Source organism: Zalophus californianus, chromosome X (assembly GCF_009762305.2).
Source record: "Zalophus californianus isolate mZalCal1 chromosome X, mZalCal1.pri.v2, whole genome shotgun sequence".
Lineage (NCBI taxonomy): Eukaryota > Metazoa > Chordata > Mammalia > Carnivora > Otariidae > Zalophus > Zalophus californianus.
Window position 1 is genome coordinate 113,773,990 of NC_045612.1, and position 12,956 is coordinate 113,786,945.

Sequence of the window (12,956 nt, forward strand, 5' to 3'; positions counted from 1 at the left end):
CATCACCACCAGTTAGATTTGCCTTTGCTAGAGTTTTGTGTAAATGGGCTCATACAGTATGCACTCTCCGGGATCTAGCTTCCTTCGCTCGGCATGATGTTTTTTTGAGATTCACCCATATCGCGCCATCTATCTGTAGTTTGCTCCTTGTTCGTGCAGAGTACTGTTGGAATCCATGGATATATGCAGTTGGTTTAGTTATTCTCCTGCTGAAGGACATGTGGGTGGTTCCCAGTTTGTGCTATTACAAGTAAAATTGCTATGAACATTTGTATATAGGTCTTTTTTGTGGGCAAATGTTTTCATTCCTTGAGTCAACCAGCAGTGGAATGGCTGGATCAAAGGGTAGGTGTATGTTAAACCGTATAAGGAAACTCCAAACCTTTTCCCCAAGTGGCTGTACTATTTTATATTCTTGGCACCGAGGCACAAGAGTTCTGGTGGCTTCTCATCCTCACCGACATTTTGTATTATTGAGCTTTTCGACTTTGGCCTTGCTAGTGGGGGTGTAGTGGTTTCTCATTAAGGTTTTAATTCACCTTTCCTTGATGATTAATGATGTTGAGCACCTTTTCAGGTGCTTTTTGCCATGCACATATATTCCTTTGTGAGGTGTCTGTTGAGACCATTTGCCCATTTAATTGGGTTGTCCTCTTATTATTGAATTACAAGAGTTCTTTATATATTCTGGATTCAAGTGCTTTGTCTGAAGTATATGTTGTGAGCATTTGCTCCCAGACTGTGGCTTGCTTATTCATCTCCTTGGGACTTGTGATGAACAGAGAACTTTCATTCTGATGAAGTCTCCTCGAAGTTATTTTTCTGTTAAGGTTGCCTTCTGTGTCCTCTCTGAGAAGTCTTGCCTCCCTCCAGGTTGTGGTTGTACACAGACTCTCATGTGTTCTTCTGAACACTTGACTGTTCGAGTTTTTACGCTGAGGTCTGTGATTGATCACATACGAAGTTGGACGCAGGTGGCTTGTGATGAAGCACACCTGACACATTGTCTCAAGCACCTGAGAGAAGCATCTCGCCCCGGATGAGTGCTCCAGGCACTCGGAGTCGAGTTGCCAGAACCACGGCTGCCTGCCTGGCACCTCACCATCCAGGAACGTGTAGGAAGTGCAGGTTATCCTTCGGGCCAGTGGCCTTTCTGCCTTCTGGGGTACAGACCACCAAAACAGATCCATGATGAGGCTTGACCAGCATGTGTTCCGTCATTGTGTCCCACTGCCCTGGGTGACACAAGTGGCAGAGGGGAAAAAAAAACCCTGGCTTTGGAGATCCGGTTTCCAGGTTTGCCCTGTCCTTTATTGGTTGTGTGACCCGGGATAAGCTTACTTAACATCTCCAAGCCTCGTTAAAAAAAAAAAAAATTCTCTAGAGATTGACGCATAGTGCCCTGAACTTGGTTAAGTGCTCAACAAGGTCAGGTGGTAGGGTCACATTATCCTCCCGCAGTCGGGTCAGACAATTTTTTTCCCCCAAAGTTTGGAGATTGGAGATTTAACCCTAGCTCCATTCCTGGTCCTATGCTGAAGAATGGAAGTGAGGAAAAGGTACAAACCCCCGCTTTGAGATGCTCTTGATTTTTTTTTCTTTCTATCAAGGTACAGAATACATACAGAAAAGGGCACAATCTTAAGTGTGTGCTCTATGAGCTTTCACAAGCTCTGCGTGCTGCGTAACTCTGCACTTGGATCAGAAAAGGGAGCGCCAGTCGCGCCGCAGAGTGTGCTGGCTTCTGTTTTCCGGCCTGGCCGAGGGCAACAACTGTCTGATGTCTCAGCGTAGGTTAGCTTTGCCTGTTGGTGTACTTTTTTTTCTTTTTAAGTTTTTTTTTTTTATTCCAATATACTTAACATATTCCGGTGTAGAATATAGTGATTCAGGTGTAGAGTATAGTGAGTCACTCCCATAGATCACCCGGCGCTCATCAGGGCAAGTGCGCTTCCTTCATCCCCATCACCTGTTTCCCCCATTCTCTACCTCCCCTCTGGTGACCAGCAGTGTTCTCTTAAGAGTCTGTTTCTTGGCTTGCCTCTCTCTCTTTTTATAAATGGAATAATACAATTTCCTTTTGTTGTCTCTGGCTCCTTTCACTGACCATTATGTTTCTGGAATTCCTCTCTGTTAATACAGCAATAATTTGTTTGTTTTCATTTCTACGTATTTCATTGTAAGCATACACCAAGTTTGTTCTCTGTTGTTGAACATTTGAGTAGTTCAAAAGTAGGAACAGTGCTGCTGCTAAGAATATTCTACTTTTTCAAACACCAGACCAAGCCCCCGAGAACGCAGCTCCGTTGGGATGGCTTTGCTCCACCGCGGTGGCGCTTCGTCCCGATCCGGAACCTGCAGCCGTCGCCCTTGCACCCAGCGAAGAAGCCTGTGCCCGTTCGCGGTCCTTCCCCCTTCCAGCCACCTAGCCCCGGCCCCGGGCAACCATTACTCTCCTTTCTGTCTTTCTAGTTGGGCTTATTCATGTCAGCGGCCTGATGTAACCTGTCTTGTAGGACTGGCTTCTTCTCGCTCGTGTCCACGGTTCATCCGTGTAGCCGCACGTGTCTGGACTGCATTCCTTTTCGGGGGCGGTGGGAAATTCTGGACGGATATACCACGTTTTTATCCATCTGTGGACGGATTTTGGGGTGATTTCTAATTTTGAAGAATACTGCAACTTTTTGTGTAGACATTTGCTTGTCTTTCTCTTGAATATGTGCCTAGCCTAGGAGTGGGATTTCTAGAGCCTGTGGTAATAACTCTCTGTTTAACTTTCTTAAAAAAAAAAAAAAAAAAAAAATTGGGCTCCTGGGTGGCTCAGTTGGTTAAGCGACTGCCTTGGGCTCAGGTCATGATCCTGGAGTCCCGGGATCGGGTCCCGCATCGGGCTCCCTGCTCGGCAGGGAGTCTGCTTCTCCCTCTGACCCTCTCCCCTCTCATGCTCTCGCTCGCGCGCTCTCTCTCTCTCTCTCTCTCATTCTCTCTCTCAAATAAATAAAATCTTAAAAATAAAAATAAAAAAATAAAAAAAATTGTGTTGTGATTAAAAAACAGCTAATACAAAATCTCTCAGCCATTTCCAAATGAGCCATTCAGTAGCATTCAGTACATTTCACTTTGTTCTGCAACCAATCTCCAGAACTTATCCATCTTAAAAAACTGTAACTCTCTACCCATTGAACAACTCCCAGTTTTCCTCTCCCCTCAGCCCCTGGCAGCCACTATTGTGCTTTCTGTTTCTATGATTTGACTACCGGACATACTTCATGTCAGTGGAATCATACAGTATTTATTTTTTTGTGACTGGCTTATTTCATTTAATGTCCTCGATGTTCATCCATGTTGTGGCATGTGTCCGAATTCCCTTGCTTTTTAAGGTTGAACAATCCGTTGTAGGGATATACCATATTTTGTTTTATCTGTTCATCCATCAATGGACACTTGAGTTGCATCCACCTTATATTTAACCTTTTGAGGAACCGCTTTCCAAAAGACTGTTGTCCAAAGCAGCTACACATTTTACATTCCCACCAACAGCGAATGAGCGTTCCATTCACACCAAATCCTCATCAACACTGGTTCTTGTCTGTTTATGGTAGCTGTCCTAGTGGGTTTAAAGTGGTAGCTCATGGTGGTTTTGATTTGCATTTCCCTGGTAACGAAGGATGTTGACTATCTTTTCACGTGTTTGTTGGCCATTTCTATATCTTCTTTGGAGAAGTGTCTGTGTGAATCCTTTGCCCATTTTTTTTTAGCTATTTGTCTTACTATTGAGTTGTAAAAATTCTTTACATGATCTGGAGACAGATCCCTTGTCAGATACATGATCAGCAAATTTTCTCTCCCATTCTGTGATATCTTTGAACTTTCTTGATGCTGTCTCTAATGCATAAATTTTAATTTTGATGAAGTCCAATTTATTACTTTTATCCCATCTACACTGTTTCCCCTAATTTTGTTTTTAGTTTCTTATTTATCCTTATAGTACTTCTTTATTTCCGTGGTCAGCACGTGGCAATCTGCAAGCTGGCTACCTTCATTTTGTAAATAAAGTTCTATTGGAACACATCCATGCATCTCTGTAATGGCAGAGACTGTGTAGCTCACAAAGTCAAAAATATTTATCTGGTCCTTTATGGAAAAAGTGTGACCACTTGTGCTGTGTAAATAAAAGCACATATGAATGTACATTCTTATTCTCCCTTTCTTATTTAAAAGGTACCAGACCAAATATACCATTGTGCATCTTGCATTTTTCCATTAACAGTCGAGCCTGGACAATTTTCCAAATCAGAAGATGGGACTCTTCCCTTTTCTGTTTCATAGCTGTGGATGGTACTCATTGGGTGGATGCATCTTGTTTATTTTACCAATCCCTTCTTAAAGGATACTTAGAATATATATCTAGATTATTATATATATCTGTAAACATAGATAGATTATTTTTGGCTACTTAGCTGCCGTGAATAACTTTGTGTCGGTTCTATGTAATATGTATATAGGTTTATTTGTTCATTGGGTATCACAGAGTGACATTTGTGTATTGAAGAACAAATGCACCTATAATTTTGTAGCTCGTCTCATATTCCTATCTGTGGGTTATACCATTTTGTACCTTGTCTTTCTTTATGGCCAAACTGGTTGCCAGTCTTTTGACTCCTGGCAATCTGATAGTTGAGAGATGGTATCTTAGTTTGAGCTTGTAGTTCCCTTATTCTGCGTGTAGTTGGGCATATTTCCCCCCCTCCTTTTTTTTCCTGAGAGCTGTTTATTCATGATCCTTCCCTGCGCTTTTCACCTATTGGTTTATGGGCCTTTGGAAGAGGGCCTTAATTTCTAGATGTTTCTATGTTTGGGCATAAAGTCTTTTCTCTCTATTGTTCAGATTGGATCATTTCTACTGAGCAGTCTTTAATTTCACTGACCCCTCTGTCATGTCCATTCTTCTTGTGAGTCATTCTGGTGAGTTTTCTATTTTGGTTATTATATTATTCATTCTTAAGATTTCCATTTCGTTCTCTTTATTTGTTGAGACTTTTTTTTCCCATTCTTTTCAGAAGTGTCTGCCCTTACTTTTTGGAGGACTTTTATAGTAATTGCTTTAAAGTCATTGTCAGGTAATTTTGATGTCTGTGTCCTCTTGTTATTGGAGTCCATTGATTGTCTTTTCCCATGTGAGTTGAAACGTTCGTGCGTCTTTGAAGTGATCCAAGTGATTTTGGATTGTACCCTGGATCTTTTGAAATCCTCTGATGAGAATCTAGGCCTTGCATATATCCTATGGAGTCTGTTGGTATTTTTGCCTTAATGGGTGGTCAACCTGGTTGGTTTAGGCTGCCAAGTTCAGTTTCACTTGTGGTACCCTTTGTGATTTCAAAGCCTTTTCAGCGCTCCTTGGCTTTGTACTTTGTGATTTACTGGGACTCCCCTTTTCGGTCCTGTGGCCAGAAGACCCAGGCTTTGGTTAACCCACTCTGCCTCACACTTCCCACAACTGCCTGTGTTTGAGGCCAGGAATTCAGAGAGAGAAAAAAGCGGTGGGGATTCACCACCACCCCCCTTGGGACCACAGCTCCTCCAGTTAGAGCAGAAGATTCCACTGTCTCAGAGGTCCAGGCGCCTGTAGGCCCCACTGCCCTGACGGTCTCACCTGCTATCGCTGTGGGATCATAGGGGTCCTGGATGTGCAAGGGAAGAGAGAAAAGAGAAGAGTGGACAACTGCCTTCACTCTCAGCATTCGGAGGCCCCTTTGCTGCTTTCTGAGCCAGAAGTAGAGGGCCTCTCCTGGCGCACTCTGCGTCGACGCCCAGCACCCATTTTGGGGGTTTCAGGCTGCCTTCAGTCCGAGCTAGGGGAGACTGGAGGGGAAACGGGGAACTTGATTTTGGTTTGGTGGTACTTTGGGATCGGGTCTTCTCCAATCTGCTTGCTTCCTTTTCATATTCTTAAATAGCAATTTGATCCATTCTGCCTAGTTTTTATGGAGGTGTTCAGGGAGAGACAGGCTGGAATGTGTATTCCATCTGAGAACCAGAACTTGGACCGTTACATTTTGAGATGTTTTGTCATGAAGCATTAGTAACCAGAATATAATATCTCTGCATCTTACTGAACGACTTACCACAAGCAAAAATATCCTCAAGGCCAGCTGTATTGTATCAGGCCAGTTCTGTCCATACCAGATGCTCTGTGTGATAAGAGTTGGGAGCAAAAGAAGTGGCATACGTGAAACACAAGACAGTGGAAATGGCTGATATCATAAAGGCTCTTGACTGGCTTCCAGAGTAGTCCTCCGGTTATTTTGGCTGGGAGCTGGGAGCCAAGACCATTTTGATGTCTAGAATGACCCTTGGATGGTCACTGGATCTCACAGGGCTGACGTTGTAAGACTTGTTGGTTGGGTTTACCAAAAAAGGTATTCTCTTTCCTGAGAATGAGAATCCTGCACTCAAAAGACGCAACCTTGCTAAGTAATTTTCATAAAGTCTGTGGCTAGCGAGGCATGCTTGATGGAAACCAGGAACTCTGGACATTGATTCTCAAAGAACCACCTAGGAAAAAGGATACTGGTACGTGGGAGAAAAAAAGGAAATTAGATGGGGTAAGGACGAAGAAAAACGGCCCTGTATGCAGTAGTGAATTCCCACTGCCATCACCAAGTGAACTCTGTGCCCCTCCACAGGCTGTGGGGCAGACCTCACTCAGGAAGCTTGGAGCACAGCATGGGTGAAATCAGTGGTCTGGCCAGAAGTCCTGGCACCTAGAGTTGATCTTGAAGGAACAGCTGATTTCATTAAGAAAAAGGGGGGTGTTATTGTTGAAGTGGATGTAAAAGCCACAGGTCCTCTTGTGTTGACTGGCGGTCATTTCAATGAGACAGTCAGAGGACAAATTAAGGAAGGCAGCGCTGTTTCCTACAGTTGTGTCACTCTGACAGAAAAGCTCAGCGGTACCCCCTTCACAGTTGGCGCTGTGTGGTCCCAGTACCTCAAGCTCTCCTCATCTCTGAAATCGCACACCTCTTGAAGGTGATGTATGACACAGACCTTGTAGAAGAGAGAGTCATTATCTGCTGGTCAGAAAAGGCTTTTAAGAACTACGTCTCCAAAAAACTTGCCGAAGAGAGTTAGGTCAAAGCAGATCCCTTTATAAAAGGGTGGAAGGAAGCTGAAGAGAACATTCAGGTGATGACGATGAAAATATTGAGGTGGTATATTTCGGGGCTGCCAGAGAACCCCGAGTTGGAGCTGTGACGGGCACCATCATGGATGTTGGCGCTGATACTGAAAGCACTTAAAGTGATGAATGCACCCTGGCGTGCGGTGTTCTTTTCCTTGTTAGCTGAAAGAGCAACATAAACATGTGAAAGCTAAGTGACTTAAGTCATGCTACGTTTTATGTGGCAAATATTTCATTGTGAGTGCTCTAAAATTAAGCTCAGTGAGTCCATTCACCTCAGAACATAGTTTGCTTATATTTTGCACATGTCTTTGAAAAAAACTGGTAGTGGACACATCTCAATCACACTTACAAAGGTATACACATTTTATTTTTTTGGTCATTCTTAAAAAAAGATCCTGGAAAGCCAAAGATGGGGGCCAGGTATAGGTTCCCGATGTCCCCACTCTCCTGCCCCCTGCCTTCCCCGTCGCAACATAATACTTCAAGCACCTGGCACCCAGCCCCTGTCGATGTTGTATTTGGTAAGGATTTGTTGACTTCCTGACACTGAATTGGTAGGTTGTCTCCTCCTTATGGGATTGGAAAATTGGATTTAAAGTAGAAGTAGAAGGTGCTAGTAAATCTGGGCTCTGCTGTTTTTTGGGTAGCTTTTGGATAACTAATGTTGTCCTAAGTCCCATCAGATTTTTTAAGATGTCTTTAGCGGTAAAGTTATTCTGAAATCTAGTTCATTTAGATACAACCAATCTTACCTTCGTTATTTCAGGTTGCCTGGAATATATTTAAAGACTGGCATGAGCCAGTACAATCACAGAATTACTATTTGGTAAATGATTTACCACTATATCATTTTGTTGATGAATGCTTTGCTTTGGAAATCAGATGCTTTTAAACCACACTAGAAAATTACAGTTTTACTTATAAAACATTGCACAAAAAGAATGTTTAAGTATTCAAAAGTTTTTAATGAACTAAAATCCTATGTATCATTCATCTTGATTTCATATTAGCATGTAGTGGGATAATTGTAATTGATTCTTAAATTGTTTGAAGGGCACTTTGTTTTTAAATTCAGACAATTTCCTGCTAAGAGTAGATTTTAAGGGGAGCCTTGGCATGTTGCAAGTTCCTGTTGTGGTATCACTTCTTAAGGGTTGTTAAACCAAGATGGGTAAGGTGCATATATGTCCCCATCAAGAAGGAAGGTTTATTGGGGCGCCTGGGTGGCTCGGTTGGTTAAGTGACTGCCTTCGGCTCAGGTCATGATCCTGGAGTCCCGGGATCGCGTCCCACATCGGGCTCCCTGCTTAGAGGGGAGTTTGCTTCTTCCTCTGACCCTCCCCCCTCTTGTGCTCGCTCGCTCTCTCTCTCTCTCTCTCTCTCTCTCTCTCTCTCATTCTCAAATAAATAAAATCTTAAAAAAAAAAAAGGATGGTTTATTGTATGCAGACTTTTCCCCAGAAGCTGACCTGTGTCCTTAGAAACTGAAAGGTAATGGTTGCTCGAGCATGGGCTGCATTTGCAAATGAAAATCTGCCTTTTACCTCTTTTTATCTGCGATCTATTTGTCTAAGATTTAGCTGGATAAATCAACTGTTTTACCCCTGGTGGCTATGTTTCAGAAAGTGAGTCAGGAAGGTGAGATTCAGGAAGGTAGGAAACCTCACCTGGACACTTGGGAGCCGTGATTCTGTTGTGCCCTGGCTGTGAGACCTTGGGTGAATCTTTGTGCTTCATTTCCCCATCTGCCAAGTAAAGCCAGTACCTTGCCTGCCAGTATACCAGGGTGGTTCTGAAATTTAACCAAGATGTTTGTGGAACTACTTTGTAAATATCAAAGCAGGTGACCGTTGTGGTGATTGAAGCTTTTAGGTAACTTATGATCTCTTGAAGGAAAAAAAAAAACAAAACAACCCTTGATGCCTCGTATATAAAAATTCCAATGTGGTGTTTAATCATACTTAGCATTCATAAATCTAAATTAGTATCTTAGGAGTTGTAAAACTAAGCTGGTTGAATATTATTGTATGTATAAATCCTCAGTGTAAACTTAGTCTAGTGGCCTGAGTGACAAATATCAGGTAAAAATGGCAGCTTTGGGTATGAGACCATTTTTCTATTGAACATGGATTACTTGGAATTTTGAGTGGCAATATCAATCTGCTCTGTGTTAATTAGGTACTGAAAAGTCTCTATTCTAACCCTTGGTGGAACCACGGAGGGGCTCTTTGGTGGAGGTGGTGAGGCTAGAATACAGGACCTGACACAGACCTCTGAGAAGGCAGAGGAAAGAAAGAACTCGTGTCACTGGATTAAATCGTCATCTCCTCAGCGACAAGCTGCTCCCCCTAAGTTGAAGGTTTCCTACAAAAATGGCCGACATAAGTTGGGGGCTTCTGTCCTTCATCCCTGTCCCCTGCCTGTTCCCATCACTCTGCTTTGTCTTCAGATTGCTTGCTTTCCTCAGGTAACTAATTATAGCAGTTGCCATGGCCTTGGTGTTAGCGTGTGTTGCCGCTTCTTAATAGCATCAGTAGGAAACCCGTGCTTTTAGATGTGAGTAGGCGGAGTCCAGGGAACGATCCTATAAGCAGAATGTCTGATTCATTCAGCTGCAGTGTGATTTTTTGACTCCAAGCAAATGTCTGTGGGGAGGAGTTACCCATTGGAGATAACCACACTGGGTTGTAAAGTGTTTCTTCAGCATATTCACTTGTCCTTTCTTGAGCAACAACCTCAAAAGGGTGAATTTGGGTATAATAGGCTCCTGTTTAAAACCCCTCATGTTTTGTTTTGTTTTGTTTTAGAACTTTTGAGTGAAACATTGATACTACAGTTATTTTTTTTTAAGATTTTATTTATTTATTTTAGAGAACATGCAGGGTGGCGCGGGAGGGAGAGAATCCCAAGCAGATTCTCTGCTGAGCACAGAGCCTAATGTGGGCTTGTTCCCATGACCCTGAGATTACAACCTGAGCCGAAACCAAGAGTTGGACACTTAACCAACTGAGCCACCCAGGCGTCCACTATAGTGATTTTTTTTTCCTTTGCCTTCTCCACTTTTAGCAGTGTGCACTAAAATATTTGGGAATGAAATGATGTCTGGGATTTGCTTCAAAATAATGTGGAAGGGGGTGGTGTGGGTGCCAGTAGAGATGAAACAAGGCGGGCTTTGAGTTGAGAATTGTTGAGGGAAGTGAAGCGTCTATGGGGGTTTCATTATACTCTTCTATTATATGTATTTGTATTTTTCCATGATAAAAAGTAAAAACCAAAAAACCACCCTACCATAGGTTTCCCATCGCCTTAAGACAGAGGCAGCTCTCTTAACATGGCCTTCGGACCCCTTCACCATCTGGCACCTATTAGCCCTTCCAGGTTCATCTTCTCCGGAAATTATTTGCAGTTGCCCTAACATACCCCATATTACCTTTGGCCCTTTGCGCTTGTTGTCTTCTCTTCGTGCAACACTCTTTCTTCCCTTCCCGTCACCTCACCCGCACACCGATTTGCCTGACTCTTCTGGACCTTCAGATCCCCGACAACATCACTTCCTGTGGGGCTTCCCTGATTGACCTCCACCCCAGTGTGGGTGGAGTACCCTCTTGGTGGTTCTCTGTCATGGTTCCCCCTCATTTCTGCCTTCCTGACTGATTCTAACCACCATTTCCTTCCTATCGCTCTCATTGTATTACACACTTTTTTGAGGAAAGGGATTAGGCCTTGTTCTCACTTCTATCTGTTGAACTCCACACGATGCCTGGCATATAGCAGGAAATCCATAAGTTCAAAAACAAAAGACCCGCCCAGGGCTTGTTGACGCTTGGCCTCAGGACTCCCAACACCTCCTGCACAGAGCCAGCGATCCCTGGTGCTGATGGGGCTACTGCCCACCTCCTTGTTTCTTCTTGCGCCCATTCACCTCACCTCTGTTCTGTGTCTTTGGGATATTCGGTGACTTCCTATGAGTCACAGCAGTGCAAGAGTAAGTCTGGATGTTCTTTCCAGAATCTCTGCATGTGGTAAGGAAGGTCCAGTCAAACTTGGAGCTTTTATACTTTCAAAAATGACGAGTTTTGAACTGGTATCCAATATTACTAGGCACATTTAAACACTCTCCTTGCGTGATATGTTGTTCCCCTGTTTGAAATAAGTCTCTGTAGGACATACCTCCAGGGGCATTTGATCTACATTCTCAAGCTGATGGTGGACATATGAGCCAGAAGGAATGTTCATCATAGCAGTTTGAAATAGGAAAAAGAAAAAAAAAAAAACATTTAGACAGGATGGATAAAGAAATTTCTGTCCAGTCCTCATATAATGGAATGCGGTGCTGAACTAGATCTAGACGTGCAAACTGGTGGTATCACACCAACCAACAGCAAGTCCAAGAATACATATGGTGTGGCACTATGTATATAAGGTTCAAAAACATACAGAACTAAACAATATACTGTTTATACACATGCATATATAAGTATATACGTGTATATATAACAAGCATATATAATATATGCATATCTAATCTATAATCTTGTGCATGCATGTACCTAATATCCACGTGCATATGTATACATGTGCGTGCGTATATATTTTATATATACACGTAGACATGCAGGGAACCGATAAATACAGAGATCAAGACAGGTGTTCTCTGAGCAGGAGGGAGGAGATGTGACTGGGAAGAAGCACATGAGACTCTGAGAATACAGATAATGGTCTGTGTCTTGGGCTGCATGGCAGGAGCATTGTTTTACGTTTCATTATACTTTATAATTTGTATATAAGCTAAGTATATTCTTTGGAGATGACATACTTCCTAATAAAGATAACAGTGAATCTAAATCAGCAATTTTTAAGTGAGGCTATATTCCCAGCACTTTGAGGAAGGAAGAGGTTTTTCTTGTTGCTTTTCTTCCACTGTTCCCTAGGGTCATTTTAAGCCAAGGACTCATTACTTTCTGCTTTACCTAAGACACTGTCGGTAGAAATACAAATTGCGGTAGTTTCCCATTGGTGATCAGCAGGAAGTAGATTCAGTAGACAGATCACCTCTCTTTCTCTCCCACACCGTGTCCTGTCCTTGTTCGTCTCAGATGTTGCCGTGGTGGACATGAGTGATGTCTCCAGACAGCCTTCACTCTTTTATCATCTGGGGGTCCGAGAAAGCTTTGACATGGCCAATAATGTGATCCTGTACCATGACACCGACGCGGACACTGCTCTTTCATTGAAGGTAAAGGGTATCGTTCATCTTCTTGTGAATACTTGGCTTTGGGAAAACGGTATTACACGTTCAGAGGAAATGTACATGAAGCGCAGGAGGTTGGAGGGAAAAAAAAGATTCGCTTGTGCAACTCCTTCCTTCCTACTATACAGCTTCTCGCTCACACAGATGACTTCCTGACCGCTGTGTGAGCCTACGTACTACAGAGAGGCGTTTGTAGGCCACTTCAGTGTTTCCAGGCTCATTAGGGAAATGAAGGCAAAAACTGTTAACTTCCATTGAAGCAAACACATGACTCTGAATCTTTTAATGGGCAATTTGATCCAAACCTACATATTAAAAAAATAGTTTCTCAACTCAAATGATAAGATGACGACACAGAACAGTCACCAAAGTGGGCAGAAAGTTCTAGATAGACATCATCCGTATTTAATCTGTTGTGTCCCCCCCCAACATTCAAAGCAGAGCAAAATTGAAAACTCGTCTGTTCATGCATGACTCAGTAATGATATTTCAAAAAATTTATTCTTGCAAGTTTGATAC

At 42.9% G+C, this 12,956-nt stretch overlaps 1 protein-coding gene across 3 annotated transcripts in view; it reads left to right on the plus strand.

Moving 5' to 3' along the window:
• Nucleotides 1-12,956, plus strand: part of MAP3K15 (mitogen-activated protein kinase kinase kinase 15) — a 117,642-nt gene that overhangs the window by 8,089 nt on the left and 96,597 nt on the right. For all 3 annotated transcript variants that reach the window (XM_035725496.1, XM_035725498.1, XM_035725497.1), the window contains exon 2: nt 12,283-12,422. In XM_035725496.1, the coding sequence (XP_035581389.1) occupies nt 12,283-12,422 (140 nt within the window). The remainder of the gene's footprint in view (nt 1-12,282; nt 12,423-12,956) is intronic.